Source organism: Rattus norvegicus, chromosome 13, assembly GCF_021556685.1.
Source record: "Rattus norvegicus strain SHRSP/BbbUtx chromosome 13, alternate assembly SHRSP_T2T, whole genome shotgun sequence".
Classification (NCBI taxonomy): Eukaryota; Metazoa; Chordata; class Mammalia; order Rodentia; family Muridae; genus Rattus; species Rattus norvegicus.
In genome coordinates, this window is record NC_141546.1 from 80,461,551 (window position 1) to 80,478,169 (window position 16,619).

General features: G+C 45.7%; 1 protein-coding gene across 2 annotated transcripts in view; it reads right to left on the bottom strand.

Moving 5' to 3' along the window:
• Nucleotides 1-1,395: 1,395 nt before the first annotated feature.
• Nucleotides 1,396-16,619, bottom strand: part of Mpzl1 (myelin protein zero-like 1) — a 36,759-nt gene continuing 21,535 nt past the window's right edge. Inside the window, 5 exon segments of one of the 2 annotated variants that reach the window (NM_001007728.2) lie at nt 1,396-2,849; nt 9,199-9,304; nt 11,989-12,121; nt 13,072-13,285; nt 15,648-15,814. In NM_001007728.2, the coding sequence (NP_001007729.1) occupies nt 2,748-2,849; nt 9,199-9,304; nt 11,989-12,121; nt 13,072-13,285; nt 15,648-15,814 (722 nt within the window). In that variant the 3' untranslated portion in view covers nt 1,396-2,747. 2 annotated transcript variants of the gene reach the window in all.

Below are 16,619 nucleotides of genomic sequence, written 5' to 3' on the forward strand. Positions count from 1 at the left end.
TTCAGAATGAACCCCAGAGGTTTCCTCTTAGACCAGCTCAGCTCACTAGGCCCTGGCCTCTGTGAGAAGCTGCACAAGGGGTTGGCATGTTTCCTGAGAAGCCAGAGCCCTCAAAGCAGAAGGAAGGCCAACAACACCCAGTTTTCCCTTGAGAGAAGCATAGATGATAAAAAAAAAAAAAAAAAAAAAAAAAAAAAAAAAACCCTAAGGGTCCCATATCTCCCATCTGGAGAGCCTTAAGTTATGAAAGCCAGGGGCTCCCTTCGTATCAGCAACACACACACACACACACACACACACACACATCACTAGAAAGCACCAACTCTTGTTGTTTGGTCACTGGTAGCATTTGTGGCACAGCTCTTGACAGGCTAAGTCACCATGTAGTCTTTGGTTTTTTTTTCTACCTTCATCACACCGTTTTTCAAACTGAAACTAAGACCCTGGACAGCCATGTCTCTATCACTCACCCTCCCATCCCTCCATCCTCCCATGCCCCACCCACAGCTCCTGGAGAGAAAACTGCTGCTAGCATGTGGAACGCTCATCTGAATGAATTAGAAGTGAGGTCTTTTTTTCCTTTAGACTAAATGGTCTCAACTCCCTCTCTGTAACTAATTGCTAAGTGACAGTGGTTGGGCAAAATATATAATCTAAGCCTGAACATCTTTCTAAAAAGAGGTGTGAGGCTAGCAGAGCTGGTAATAGCTCAGTGTGCTACAAGAGAGTAAGAAAGGCAAGCACTGGGCATGTGCCAAGTCTTAGGAGTAATTGGGTCTCCCTGCCAGGCCTCTGCAGCCATCTCCAGAGTGTGATCCTCTTCACTGTTTCCTCGTGCTTAGTGCAGTGACTGGCCCAGGACAGTCCTCAGTGTCACTTGCTTAGTAGACAGACCCACCTGCCCAGCAAGCATAGAGCAAGCAGCCGGAATGTGCCGGGTGCTTTTCTACACGGGGCGAAGCCATGAACAAAACAACCAAGTCTTGCTGGGGAGAGCAGCACAAGATCAGAGCTGACAGGCTAGGGAGTTGCTGTTTTATTTCAAATCATTTTAAGGATGTGTGTGTGTGTGTGTGTGTGTGTGTGTGTGTGTGTGTGTGTGTGTGTGAGATGTGGATTTGGGAACCTAAAGTAGGTTGTCAGGCCCACCGAGCCATCTCACTGTCCTGAGGTGGCTTTTATGTTGCAGGAGGGTCTCTTTAAGGGGATATCTGAACTCAGACTTAAGCTACAGAGCAGATCTCACTCAAAAATCTGCAGTAGTCCTGTTTTAGGCTCTGAAGTAGGCACACAGGTAGTATGTTTCAAAGATAGAGTCTTGTGTAGCTGCCGTGGTTCACATGAAAGGGCTTCTATCTCTCTTTCTGTTTGATTAAAAATAAGCAGACAACACCATTCAGAAATCAAAAAAGATGTATTAAAATAGTCACAGAAGTACAAATGAAAATATCAAAAAGTAACAATGAACTTGATATCTCTCCTAGCTGGATACATTTCCGTGAGAAAATACAGACAGGGATTTTAAAAAGCCATCACTTTTAAGTGTCTCTTCTCAAATCGCATGCACTCTTCTGGTCAGAAGACACAGGAAGCACAGGTCTGCCGTGTGGATGTGACCTCACTGTTATCTGTAGCTAGGCCCGAAGACAGAGTTTCCGGAAAGAGACCGGATGCTCCAAGGAGGTGGGGTGTGGAGTTAGACCCTGAGGTTTGCACGCTGTCCTGTAAGCAGCTAGAACCAGGCTGCAGACTCAGTCCAGGATGCCAGCAGCTAACTGTTTCTGCCTAGGGAAGAAGGTTGGCTTGGGCCAACAGAGGGTTTGGTTCTAACTGGGCAGGGAGGTCACGGAGCCAGATGCAGAAAGCCCCTAAGAGGAGGTGTCATTTGAACAGAGCCCACTCCTAGCACCGTATGCACTGTCTCTGTCTCGGCACTACAAGGAGACCATCAAGCACCTGGGGTATCTAGAATGTACGTTCATTCACTGAATCCCTAAGGAGAGGAGAAGCAAGATGCTGACTTCCTCTGACATCTTTCACATGTTAATGTCATGCTGGGGTGCTGTAACTTGTACCCTTCACACGTTAATGTCATGCTGGGGTGCTGTAACTTGTACCCTTTTAACCACAGCCTCAGTCAGCCGACTCACTGGTGAGCTCTTAGCTAATAGCAGGATGGCGATGCTCTCAAGCTCAAAAGTCCCTCAAATTTTAGAAAAGCATCAACAAAAACCTCTCAAACCATCCTCTGGTGGCATGGTTAATGGATGGCATCGATCAGCTAGCACGGGCACAGAACAAAACGGTCCTGATATTTTGAGAGACACACTTCCACTCAACATCTCACTCTCTAACTACAAGAAATGCTTAGACTGGTTGAGCCCTTGATGAAAAGGCCACGTCTGTTGGGAAGCCTAAGGGTTCTGCAGAGTCTTCAATAAGGCAAACCATATCCCAGGGTGACAGGATGTTTCTGAAACTTTCCAGCTGGAAATGACTCTGAAAGAATATAGAGAAACAGCAAGACAACTTACACATACATAGACTCATACCATCTCATCATGCAACATTGGCCTCTCACATCGGAAGATTAAATAGAATACACATTTCCTTTATACACATTTTCTTCTCTCTCTGAGTACACACGTGCTTGTCCTTGCTTCAAGGCCACACATGGTTATGGACACTTTCCTCACAAGAGTCCGCTTGGATTTGTTTCTTGCTTAAGAAATATTTGGGGTGTTCTCTTAGTCTTTCCGGATGTCCGCATACACAACAGACTCTGACTTATTAATCTTGCCACTGTGATGTCCGCCAGAGTGGTCTAACTGTGCGTATATGACTGGGCCCTGGAAAAGAGACACCAATTAGAGGTTTGGAAAGACCTACAATCCGCTAAGCCACAGGAACGGAAGCAAGCATTACAGCCATACTTTAGGCTCCCAAGGCAAGGATTCTGCTCCTTTGAAGAGTTAAGGTTCCGTATGACATGTTTAGAATTGGTCTTAAAACCAGAGTGAGTACCCACTGAAGCCACCAAAGCTGGTACATGAAAATTAGTTATGTTACTCCTCTTGGTTTTGTGTATCTTAGACATTTTCATAAAAATATATGACATTCCTTCCTGGCAATGCCCCTTACTAGGTTATCAGAGCATTCGTCAGCATTTGCAATTAGAACTGGGCATGAGGACTAGGTTGGACCTTGCCCAATCCAAGGGCCACTGAGTTTCAGAATCACCCTATAGAGAATTACATATAGATGCCACCCATTTGATTAATTTGTGCTGGTCAATTTATACTAATAGATCCTCAAGCAGTTTAAATATTCAATATAAATACAACACAATCCTTTCAGTCTGACCCTGTCATGATTGCTTAAAGTTTTGGGGCTTTGTGATCCCTGCAGCCTTCTCTGGTTAGGGATCAGACTGATCCTTAATCCTACCCAGGTTAGGAATACCCCATCACTGAGCTTCACTACCACCAGCCTGCTGACTTCCAGAATCAGGTACCTGTCCTTCTAAGTCATTTCTTTCTTTCTTTCTTTCTTTCTTTCTTTCTTTCTTTCTTTCTTTCTTTCTTTCTTTCTTTCTTTCTTTCTTTCTTTCTTTTTAAATAAATTCACAGTTTAAGAAACATAAAGAAAAATGGTAGCTAGATTAAAGTAGAAGTTTCCCACTTCTCCCTCAGCATCGAGGAAGCCAATGAAGTCAACGATGGGTGTCAGAGTCCAGTCCAGGAAAGCAAGAGAGGCTGGGCTGCTGGAAGCAGAGCAAATACCTGACTCTTAGGGGACCAAGTCTGGCAAAGGCTGATGGGTCAACTGCCAGAAAGGCAGTTTACATTTATGACTTTCTCAATTCCTTTAAATCTGTAAAACTGTAAGTAAAAACAACAAAACCGCTCTAACTTAAGAAAAATGTAGTTCAACCCAAAGTCAGGTCTTCTCCCAATCCAGGGGACTTTGAGAGGTCCAGCGGGGTAGCCAAAGCCCTCGGTAGCCAGGAGGCCAACCTGTGCCCTCCAGTGTGTAAGGCGAGATCCTTCCTGCAATGTTCAACATCCTGACTTCCATGGGGAACACAGGCCCATGGCCAGGGCTGTGTGACAATAAATCATAGGCCATAAAATCAGTCAGTCACTAAGCCCATCTGGACTCTGGTAAAGCCACTTTGAATTCATGAGGCGCTCTCTATTCGGCCTGGCCGATGGCCACGTGGCACTGGGCAGACTGAATCTGCTCTCACGATGAGACCTTTGGTCTTGTTATGACACTGAAACAGTACCTGTGAATGACCTGGGCAGTGCTGGGCAGTGTGCATGACAGACACACACCAGCTGTTACCGCCAGAATCATGTCACACAAACTTACAAACACTCTGAGGTAACTCATCCAGTAAATCTAAACCAGAGCGTCCCCCGACCAATGTGCATAATCGGCTGATTTCAGCCCTTGGTTGTGGAGCGGTGGGGTTACACACACAGCAGCAGGTAACTGACCCAGCATGAATAGGAGACAGAGAAAACACACAGAATCATCGCAGCAATCACGTGACACAAGATTGCGTTTCATGGGAAGGCTGTCTGCAAAGGTCATGAGACAGAAATCCTTCCTGGGGCTGCACTGGCTTTCTTCAGGTGCTTACCCGATCAGTCTGATCATTCTTCCCCTTAGAATACAATAGGTCTAAAGTCAGGATCTTCATTACTTAATCACCTAGAACTTTCGAGATTATGTAGGGGCCACGCCACATGAAAGACGTATAAAATAAAGCTGTGGGGGCGAGATTGAGATCTTGGCTTCATCTGGAGCCTGGCTCTGGAGCTAGTTACAAGGCGATGCCTCAGGAGGGAGCCCAACTTCTAAGAGAGCAGGTGAGTGAGGGTAGGACCACAGAGAGAGAAGAGCAGCAACTGGGCCCAGAGCAGCCATAGATGGTTCAACATTCAACCTCCGACATTTTCCCCCAAAACTGTTACAACAATGAAGCGAACCTTTTGCTTGCATACCACCACCGATTTACTACCAAAGGCCTTAAAAGTGTTTCCAGAAGTTGGGTGCTGTGGTGTGTACCTTGATCCCTTCTTCCTTCCACCTTCAGCAGATGTTCTAGTAGGAAAGTCAATCTGAAGGGTAGATTCGGAGCTGACGCAACTCCAGTTGATTGAGTTCAATTAAAAGAATAGACCGCCTCAGGCTTTGTGTTTCTCGAAATTTTTTGCTTTGTTTTTGACACAGGATCCCTCTGTAGCTCAGGCTGGTCTTAAATTCAGAGACCCACCTGCCTCTGCTTCCCAGGCTGAAAAGACTCACTTTTAACCCCCAGTGCGCCCTGAGAGGGAGCACCTGTCTTCAGCATGTGTCCACAAACTGCTGGCTAAGCCCCATTACAGGATTTACTTCCTGGGGTTTTAGAGGCCAAATACAAAAGTCAAACTATGTGTTATGACTCTTTGAGAGGTATCAAGAGAACTGAGAAGAATTGGTCAAGCAGGAAAGAAGTTGCTTGTGTGTTAGAACCACACAGATCTAGGACTACAGACCACCCCCACCCAACCCGTCCTGTCTCCTGCTGCTGGTGGGGACCTCCTGTGCTTCCGCTATTCACCCTCAGTATTTGCTTTGTCTTTGTTGATTGTTTGCTTGGTTTTGTTTTTCTTGAGGCAAAGGACTTCACCATTTGGGTCCCAGGGTGAATCATGAACTTATCTCTGCCAGTCACAATGACTGACCCTTGCAGGTGACAAGGAGAGGTAACTCACTCTTGGCCTTCAGGGACTAGGGACAAGAGTCTGTGGGATTTTCTGGCACTGTCTCACTCATAACAGATACTGGCACACAAGGGGACCTAGGGGTTTCTTCCTGTTAGCCATTTTTATGTGATGTCTAAACAAAATCAGAGCGTGAGACTGAGAGAAAAGAGCTACCAAAAAAAAAAAAAAAAAAAAAAAAGGAAGCTTTCGGTCAGTCAGAGTGACAGTCTCCAGAGTCCTAGCACTTGGAAGGCTGAGAACCAATTCCTAACAAACCTGAAGAAAGAAAGTGCAGAAGAGGCAGAGACAGGGCACTTGAACTTGTGCCTCTGGTACAGAGGTGCTCTTGGGACTCTCGGGAGCAGCTTGCCTGTGGGGGAGGCTCTACCTCAGCTTCGGAAGGTGGGGCTGAGGGAGCAGCAGCAGCCAGCAGGATTAATGACTGTGGGCTAAGGAGTTTGGGAAATTTTAAGCCCTAGCAGAGCAGCAGCCTCTGAGGTAAGTTAACACGGCCATAGAAACAATCATTAAAATAAAAAACAAAAGCCTATCCAGTAAATCTGAAAATCATGTGATTCACTTCATAGTATTGTGCCAACTGTCAGTGGATGGACAAACTCAACAGACAGGCAAGGCAGAAACTTCATTAATTATAACTTTTAAAAGGCACAGACTTAGAAAATAACCTTCTAAGAATAAATGTGCTTCTTTTTGAGATCCAATCTTAGAGTACCTCAGATTGGCCTTGAATTCTTGATCCTCCTGACTCAGCCTCCCAAATGCTAGGATTATAGGTGTCATTTCTGGGCTCAAATTTTAAAAGGTTTATTGATTTTTTTTTAATGCATGAATGTTTGCTTGCATGTATGTGTACCGTGTGCATGCCTGGCGCCCAAGGAGGCCGGGGCGTGTCATGTCAGATCCCCTAGAACTGGAGTTATGGATGGCTATGAGGCACTGCGTGGCTGCTGGGAACCTTGCATATGCAGCAGGCACCTTAGCTGCCTGGGTCACCTCTTCAGCCTCAGCCTGGGTTGGTTTCTACCGACTGATTGCTGGCTTCTTACACACCTCATTTCCCTTAGCCCTCTTTGAGGAAGGGTCTCCATGTAGCCCAGTTTGGTCTTTAGGCAATACCAAGTTTGTTTTCAGCAGAGGACAAACTCAGCCTCTCAAGTACTGGTGTTACAAGTGTGTGTCACCACACTTGGCCATATACCTAGTCATTTTTAATACCAGACATTAAGAATTTTACACGATTGGGCACTGGGTTGCTGGCACACTGCTGGGTTGTGGCACTGTTGTGGCACACAGCTAAATTACTTCTGGATTAGTTTAATTCTCTAGAGGCTTCTTCACAAGCCCTGACACAGCAGGTACAGAGCACCCTTTACTGAGGTATCACACCCATAAAGGTGAGACTACCCCGAGCACCAGAGCCAGCACACAACTTCCCAGCTCCAGGGGAGCTCCAAGCTCCATGTGTTCTTTTCAGGTGGTTCTTTCCCGGGTCTCAAACGTTTTCTGCCATGTACACAAGATCTATACTCAGCCTCAAACTCTCAGAGATGCCCCTTCAGGTCTCTCAAATACGTCATCCACATGGCCATGCGCTGGGATGTCTGATTTCCCATCCTACCGTTTCCTTCCCTGCCGTACAGTCTGTGGCTCGACAGGCCTGTACTGTTTCTTCCCTTTGAGAGATCAGATTGCCATATGCCCTGTTCTACAGTGTCTTGAAATCCATCCACACTAGGAGTTTGTTTTCAGCAGAAGAGCAATGCCCACCTCACTCCAAGGGCAGAACAAAACTTCCCCAAGGCTTTGTTTGCCATTAGACCTATTTATAACTCCCCTGACATCACCACAACCCTATTCCTAGTCAGGGCCCAGTCAGTTAGCTGTGGTATACTGTGGAAATGGGGGGACGGAGTGGGAGGAAGGGAAGAGGAACAGGTTCTGAGCCTGCGGCTGCTGTACCACACCTGCTGTCTGTGAGTCTAGGTCTGAATCCCAATCCTGACCCTTCCTTCCTGGTATCAGTTTCCTTACTGACCTAGGTCTCCTCACATGTAAGACCCATGAACTAAGGCCATTGTGTTATTTATGGAAAAAAAAATATATAAATTCTTTTTACTGTTTGTGAAAACCATCCAGTCCCTTTAGCTATCACTTCTTTAGGGCAAAACAGTATTGGCCCAATTCCTCAGAATGGTTTCTACTCCTTGCAGATCCCATGGGCACTAAGCCATGAAGCTTTGAGGAAGCCACAGTTATGGTTCAAACAGCTCGGTAAAGGCACAATATGAAGTAAGATGCTGGATCCTGCGCTAAATTCCAAGTATTCGCAATAGTACCTAAAAGAAGCAGAACCCAAACACTTCCTTATTCATCTTGCCTATAAATTATTCAGAGAAGCATTTCCTTTCAATTAAGGATATTGGATTGCCTGAATTATACAGATGATTGTGAGCTACCATGTGGGTTCTGGGAATTGAACCAGGGTCCTCTGCAAGAGCAGTCAAGTGCTCCCAATGGTGGACCATCTATCTCTCTAGCCCCTCTATTTTTTCTAAAGAAAGTCAATTTTTTTGTTTTATTATGAATACCACAAATATCAATTTTTCCTTTAAAGTAAATTTTCTGGTACTCTGCATCATAAATCCTGACCACCATGAAATAATTTTCTTGTTTTATTAATACTAAGAACACCAACTTTCCCTCCTAACTTCCAGGATGGTGGGTAATCTGCCCAGTGAGCTTAAGGAGTCCATCACCCCTACCTCTCCAGCACTGTGATTTTAAGCGCAAGTCTCCCTTTATGTGGGTTCTGAGAACTGAGCCCAGGTCTTTTTGTAAGAACTTTACCAAATGAATCAATTAACTATTGCCCCAGCCCTTCCCCGATCAGTTCTTTTTTTTTTTTTTTTTAAGATTTACTCATTTTTTATATATAAGTACACTGTAGCTGTCTTCAGATACACCAGAAGAGGGCATCGGAACTCTTTACAGATGGTTGTGAGCCACCATGTGGTTGCTGGGAATTGAACTCATGACCTCTGGAAGAGCAGTCGGGTGCTCTTAACCGCTGAGCCATCTCTCCAGCCCGCCCCCCGCCCCCATCAGTTCTTACAGAGTTTCTTTAGATTACGGTTTCCTAAACTTTATTTCCGTGGGCAACTGAAGAATGCTTTACAGCTGACAAAGTCACTTGCTACTTGGGTCAAAGGAGCCACATTTTACTAAATGGTGGTTTGGTGGAAAACTTTACTGAGATCAGTTCTTTGTTACACACTTTTTTTGTCGTCTTGACCACCCCTTTAATTCCTCCATCTTCCTCCCTTTCTCTGTCTGCGTGGTTCTATCACGGTGCAGAATTTGCCTTCATACCCAATAAGTTATAGTGTACCAAACCTTAGAGCAGAGTGCCATCAGCTGTTACCTGGTGAGATCCGGCGGAAGGCGGACTCTTTACTAGACCCTCTGTGTCGGAGGGACACTTCCGTGGAGCCTGCTTAACTGGTGACAAACGCTCTGAGGTACTGCAGCTGATGAAGTGACGATTTGAAGAACAAATGTAAAAACAAAAAATTACAATAAATGGAAACAAAAATATAATGATGTGATGGCAACAGATGCACAAAAGCAAAACGACCGGAAACAGAACCGTGGGTCTACAGACAACCAACAGTTGACAAATGCTTCCCACTCCTGAAACCCCTGCATCCTTCTCAACCAATCAGCATGTTGCTGAGGGGGAGGGGCGACTCTGTGATTCCGTCTGTGTGGGGAGACAATGTGATTCTTTCTGTCTGTGTCTGTGACACTATCCTCTCTCCTGCCATCCACCCCACTTCAGGATAAATGTTCAAAGTGATAACTTCCACTTGCTTAATGGCCAAAATCTTTAGTCCTCCACACGGGAAAGTGTCTTCTGGATGAATTTCAAAATTATAGGTCCACATCCAGAGCCAGAAGAGCACCCCCTTGCTCCCTCCAGTCTTCCGTCCCCATAGTTTGTTTCCCTGTCAACATTACAACTGAACAAAACCAATAAACACAAAAGCCTCAAAACACATCAGCCAGGAAGTCATGACCCACAAACTCTGGAATGTTCCATGGACTGAACTCTGTGAGAGACATAGGAACATCTCTAACAAGTGCCACCTCATGAATAAATCAGGAAAACTGAACACCAAGAAGCAGGTCATTAGGGCTGTCATTAGTGCTTAAGAAATAAAGAGTCTGGAGGGGACTACATTCAGTGTCATGACTAAGACTAAAGCATCCTAGGCACTTTGTGAATGGCCTTCTCTGGATGGGAAGCTATGCCCTAAGCCAAACTGTTCGATTATTCTATACAAAGAAGGTCTTGATCATTGACAATAAAATTCATGTACAAGAATCTCACACATATACAAACACACACACACACACACACACACACACACACACACACACACACACACTCAGATGAACCTAACTTCATCCGGATGTTATGTTTTATGTTTTCAGTATAGTCAAAGGACATATTCTTGAACAAGCCATAATAGCTGTTGGGTTAGCACAGAGCTAGCTGGTTAGTGCCAACAAAGGGAATGGGCTGAACATGTACACACACTATTAACAAGTAGCAGGCAGTGGGATCGGTTACCATGTGTCTAGTGGGAGTAGAAGAGGAGACTCAGCCCTTTACAGTGCCTTCTGTATCTTCTAAGTAACAATGTATCTTCTATGTCATCTTAAGAAGGAAAGCTAACCAGGACCTGGCCCCAGCATACCAAGGAAGAAAAGCAAGAAATGGGGGGAGGGGGGTAAGAACAGCAGCAACCATGGTGCCCTGTAGGAAGGACCTGAGGAAAATCTTTCCTGCCCACTTTATTAACCCCAAGCAAACATTACCGTCTGAAGCATTACTACCTTAGCCTAGCCTCATGCTGAGAACCATCCATTCTGCTGGATTTAATCACCAAACACTCATGCAAAGGAGCAATACTCAGCAGAACAGAAGCATTCCAAGCAGGCAGTACCCGAATCAGAGCACGAAGACTTGTTTAAACACAGCACTTCCAAGGACTCTAGATCAGCAAAACTCCCAGAGAGGCCCCGTCATCCGGGCATGCGATCCTCTCTAACCACAGTCCCTCTAGGATGACTCAAGTTAGCTTGTGCCTGTGTGACACTGTGCATGCTATACCAACTTGAAACCAGCCTCACCCCCAGTCTTACCCATGGGTGCTACATCTTATATTGGGTCAGCTTTCCAGCTGGAGTGAGAAAAGAGAAGGTCTTGAAGTTAGACACAACCCCTACACTCAGACATCCCTGGCGAGACACCATAACAAAGCCATGTCTTCTTTCTTCCTCTTGTGCTGTGACGTTAGCTCTTAATCTCCCAGCGCATGCAACCAGCAAAAAGCAAAGTGATAAAGCTGCTCATGCTGTAGTGGGGTGGGAACTACAGCAGAGAGAAGTTGCGCAGGACACAGGGCTAGGAGAGCCATTCACTACCAGAGCGTCTCCAGTCGTGTTTTATATAAGCAAGCAAAAGGAAGGCCCTTATGAATTAATAGCAACATACTGCAATTAAACTATCTTTAACCTTTTCTCATTTTAATTTGAGGGGGATACACACACATGTGTACCATGGTATGCAAATAGAGGCTCAAAGGAAAACTTGTCAGGGGTTAGTTCCTTCCTACCATATGGGCTTCAGTATTAAACTCCAGTCATTGGGGGCAACCCGCCGAACTATCGTGCCAGACCCTGTTGTTATTGTGAAACAAGGTCTTGGGAGGCTGGCCTCACACCTACAGTGAAGCCCAGTATGACCTTGGACTACTTCCCAAGCACTAGAATTACATGCATGTGCCACCATGCCTGGCAAAATCAAACCCTTAAACCGTCTGAAGCATTACTTAAATTGAGTAAGTGATGTCTGGCTTAAGAATTCTAACTGACGAGTGGACGGCACGGGAACTCAGCATCTGACTGCTGAGCCATTCATTTCCCCAAACCTTGGAAGGAAACTACAGAACAGACACTGGCATCCTATGCTCACCAACAGCAAGCCGCTCACGTCTGCTTCCTCATAGCACAGCACGGAGGACTGCTGGAGCCCGACCGAGGAGCCAACCGCAGGTTAATTCCTTGCAGCGCTTTCCCCATAAAGAGTAAGTTTCTATCCCGGTTTCTTCTCCCCAGCCCTTTCCTACAAGGAAGCAGTTCTTACCCGGTATAATCCCGCTTCGAATGCTTCCGTCTGTAGAGGACGACCAGGACCAAGCTGATGAGTAGAGTGAGCCCAAGGACCACAGCAGTGACAGTGCCCACCACCACCCAAACCAGGAACACCAGCAGGTTGTCTAGAGGAGGGAACAGGGCAAGGGTCAGGAACAGAGAGAAGAAACGGGATCTCATTAATTTAGAGCAAAAGTCTCCCCGCGGCAGTTATCTTCTTTAGCTGCCTCTGTTAGAGCAGCATCTAATGATGGCCCACAGCTGGCAATGCCCCTGGCATCTAGGTTGAAAATGACCTAGAGAGCCAGGCATTTCTCTACCCACAACCCAGCTTCACATTCTGCAGTCAAAGAAAATCTGGAGATGCGAATGCTCACAATTGACTCTTCAGCTGAAAACTGCCACAAGGGGAGGCACTGAAACCTGCACTCCCTGCATACCCTCAGACAAGGGAAGAAAATACTGTGTTGTGATGAAAGATATTAAATATCACCTCAGACAGTATCAAGATAGCCTCACTACTCTCCTTTCCCCATGGCCCACCCCATCTAGCCAGAGTAAATTTGGTCTTTCTTGGTGTGAAGACCAAGACATTATTATGTCTGAAGTCAGCCCCAGGCTCCAGATAGAGGCAAGGGAAAGGGAGCTGGCTCTGAACTGACTGAGCGGTTCTCAGCCATCAGCTCTGCCAGGCTGAGCCTTGAGTGTCCGCAGAGCTGGGAAGCATAGCTGAAAGGCAAAAACCTTTCCTGCAGGACTTGGGGATAGGGCTCATTAGTAAAGTAACTGGCCAGCATTTGTAAGGCTGGGGTTTGATCTACAACACCCATGAAAATAAATTAAAAAAATCTTCCTTCCAAATGCACCTTGAAACATAATTCTCCAGCTAACTACAGCAAAAAAGACCATCTGTCCATCCATCAGCCACTGTGAACCCCAACAAAGCAGACATCTGTCCATCCATCCATCAGCCATTGTGAACCCCAACAAAGCAGACATCTGTCCATCTATCACATCAGCCACTGTGGACCACAACAAAGCAGACCATCCATCGGTCCATCCATCTATCAGTTACCTATTTCCACCACATGGAGCCTAATCTGCCCAGGCCGCACAACAATGTCAGGAGGGTTTTTGACATCGCAGATATAGGTGCCATTGTGAACAGCCTGAATGTTTTCTATATTGATCGATGCATCTTTCTTGTCAAGGTCCCCAGCCCAGGTGACTCGGTCTTTAAACGGTGGATAATCCCCGATGTACACTTGTCCTTGTGAGTAGTGGAAAAACTGCAATAAGAAAACAAGAACTCATGAGCTACTCTCAGAGGCACAAATCCCCGTCGTCCGGTGACAGTGGGGCTGCGCTGTCAGCTTCTCTTTCAAAAGATTCCCACAGGAAGACAAGCAAATCACACAAGGGTTTGGCAAAGGGCCTTTACTCTCTTGTCTTTCTGGCTTCCACTACAGGATGACACAACAAGAAAGTTCTTGCCAAATGCTGGGTTCCTTGGTCTTCAGCTTTTCAGACTCCGGATCTGTAAGACATAAATCTATGTTCCTTATAAATTACCCAATCCTTGCCATTTTATTACAGCACAGCAATGGGCTTAGAAATCTGTTGTTCACCATAAACCTTGTAGTCATCCACCCTGCTCCTGCCCTTCCTATGCAATGTGTATCCTAACAGTCAACTACTGCACAAACAACCCACGTTCTCTGTTTTCTCTTCAAGTCCTATCTGATTTCACTAAGCTTGACCTCCCTGTGCATGCCCTGAATGTCACAGATGAGGAACTGGAAGCTCAGAAAACCTCAGTGACCTGCTTAAGGTCACAGGCCCTGGAGATGGAATTTAAGCCCAGCTTTGATTTCGAAGCCCATGTGATTTCTGTTATTTAACATCGATCCTGGTTGGTTACATTTTGCCTGCTCAAAGTCAGCTGCTGTCTGTCTTCCTTCCTCCCTCCCTTCTTCCCCCATCTCCAACAAGGAAATAAAAAATAAATTTTCAAGCTAATAAAGGAGTTTTTTTTTTTAAATAATCTAGTTTTCCATTCCATTATCATCTCCAAATATTCCCTAACTTGCACTCTGAACCAGCCACACACATCGCACCGTAGAAAGAACTGGTACTCTGTGCCAAGCCAGGGACCAGACTCAGGAGGAGCGGCAACAAAGGTTCTTATCTCTAAAGATAACACTGGAGAAGGCAGAACAATTACAACTGAATCTCGCAGAGCCACTTCAAAGAGCACAGCTACCCTCAAAGAACAGAGACAGGAAAGTGAGGAGAAGAAAACTCAGTTCAGTGTTGCTCGAGTGTGGAACCTGACTTCGCACAGCAGGAGAGCCAGTGTCAGCACCGTGGAGCATCTTGCTGCATCAGAACATGGCAGAGGGTATCCATCATATGGGAAAATTCTAGGGCAAGTATCTCTGCTTCTAGTCACTAGTGCATCATGGGAACCCTACTTTCACCACTTCACCTAATCTCACCTAAAGATCTCCAAACAGGCTTAGGGAACAGCATTTGGGGAACCCATTCAAATCACCTATTCATCAGCTAAAGAAGAATCACCATTCTGGGATTTTTTTGAGGGGCGGGGGAGCCCCGGCCATTCTAGAACCCACTTTGTAGACCAGGCTGGACTCAAACTCAGAGATCCCCCTGCTTTTGCCTCCCAAGTGCTGGGATTAGTGAATGAGAACAGTTGGTCCATGTCTAACAAGAACCCACTACATAACTAGCTTCTAGCTGGTAACTGATTTTCTGTGATGATTAATCTCAATTATTCATGAAATCTAAAAAGACCTGGAAGATGGGTTTCTGAGCATGCCTATGGGAGATTATCACCTTGACTTAGTTAACTGATATGGGAAGACTTGCCCACTGTGGTTGGTATCATTCCCTAGGCTGGGATTGGCAATATAAAAAGGAGAAAGTGATCTGAGTGTGCATTTGTCACCCTCTGCTTCCCTCCTGTCACCATGATGTGACCAGCTACATCTAGCTCAGCTGTCATGATGTCTTCCCTCCATAATGTTATTGAATTATGAGCCAAAATAAAAAACTTTCTCCTTCAAGTTGCCTTGGTCATTATTTTATCACAGCAACAAGGAGAAAATAACACTAATACATGTTCTGTGCAAACTCAGCACTTCCCTTCTGCTGTGTCTGTCAGAATACATGCCAGGTGTATTCTCATTACGCCCTAGGAAGAGCAAAGACAGACAGCTATAGACAGATGTCATAACATAAATAGAAATTAAAAATGGGGCAAATGTAAGCTGAAAAGGTGCAGGATAAAACTTGTTCCAACAGAGAGTGTTCTGAGGAAGTGGACAATTCCAAATGGGATCTGATGGACAGAAGTGGGGTGAGGGGGACACAACACACGGGACAACGATGACCACATGGAAAGGGAGATAATTAAAAAGACAAGGAAATAAGCTGCATTAAGAGATGCAGAGCAACTCTTAATTCTGGAACATTCTGAAGCCAGAGAAGAGCGAGCCTTGACGTATCTCATTTCAGAGATGGGTGCTGAGTGGATCACTGTTCACAGGAGAGCAACAGAGCAGTTAGGAGAAACAATAAACACGGGCGGAAGAGGAGGGACGCTGAATAGGTGAGGGGCGTGGTCCTTACCGACACGGCGCTGTCGGTGCCTTCTGGCTGGAAGCTCCAGGAGACGGTGGTCAACCACCCAGTTGTATTAGGAGAGTCAAACGTGCACGTGAGCTTCCCTTGTGTCCCATTCACCACAAAGATTTCTTTAGGAGTATGTACCTCCAAGGCTGATATTCTAGCTGTCACTGAAGACAAAACAAAACAAAACAAAAAGCAAAGTTTAAGAGCAGGATTTGGCAGAAATACCACTGTATGTATTTACCAAAGAAAGAGATCTCACTGGGTTTCTTCAGAGTAATTGTCACTGTCTGGCTGTTTATTTGTTTGTTGTTTGGTTGGTTGGTTTTTACTCGTTTGGGAGATGTCGTATTTGGAGACAAAGTCTCAATAGGTAACCCAAGCTGGCCTTGGATTCAGACTCCTCCTGCTCTGGGCTACAGACAGACTTGGTTAGTTTTGAGTTTTTATTAATTAAATATTTTTCATTAATTTGGCTATAGTAAGAAAAAATTTTTTTAAATTAACAGATGAACCAGGTGTGGTAGCAAATGCCTTTAATCCTAGCACGGCAGAGGGCAGAGGGCAGAGGGCAGAGGGCAGAGGGCAGAGGGCAGAGGGCAGGGGCAGGGGCAGGGGCAGGGGCAGGGGCAGGGGCAGGGGCAGGGGCAGGGGCAGGGGCAGAGGCAGAGGCAGAGGCAGAGGCAGAGGCAGAGGCAGAGGCAGAGGCAGAGGCAGTCAGATCTTTGTGAGTCTGAGGACACCCTTGCTTACACAGTAAGTTCCAGGTTAGCCGGAAAGACATAGTAAGACTCTGTTTGGGGGTAAAAGTCCTTTTTGGGGACTGGAAAGATGGCTCAACAGTTAGGAGGGCTTGGTGCTCTTGTAGAGAACCTGGGCCCAATTCTCATACAAATAAAGCGAAATAAATAAGTCTTAAAAATAATTAAAAGGCAAGAACAAACAGTAAACACAGTTTCATGTTTAGAGACA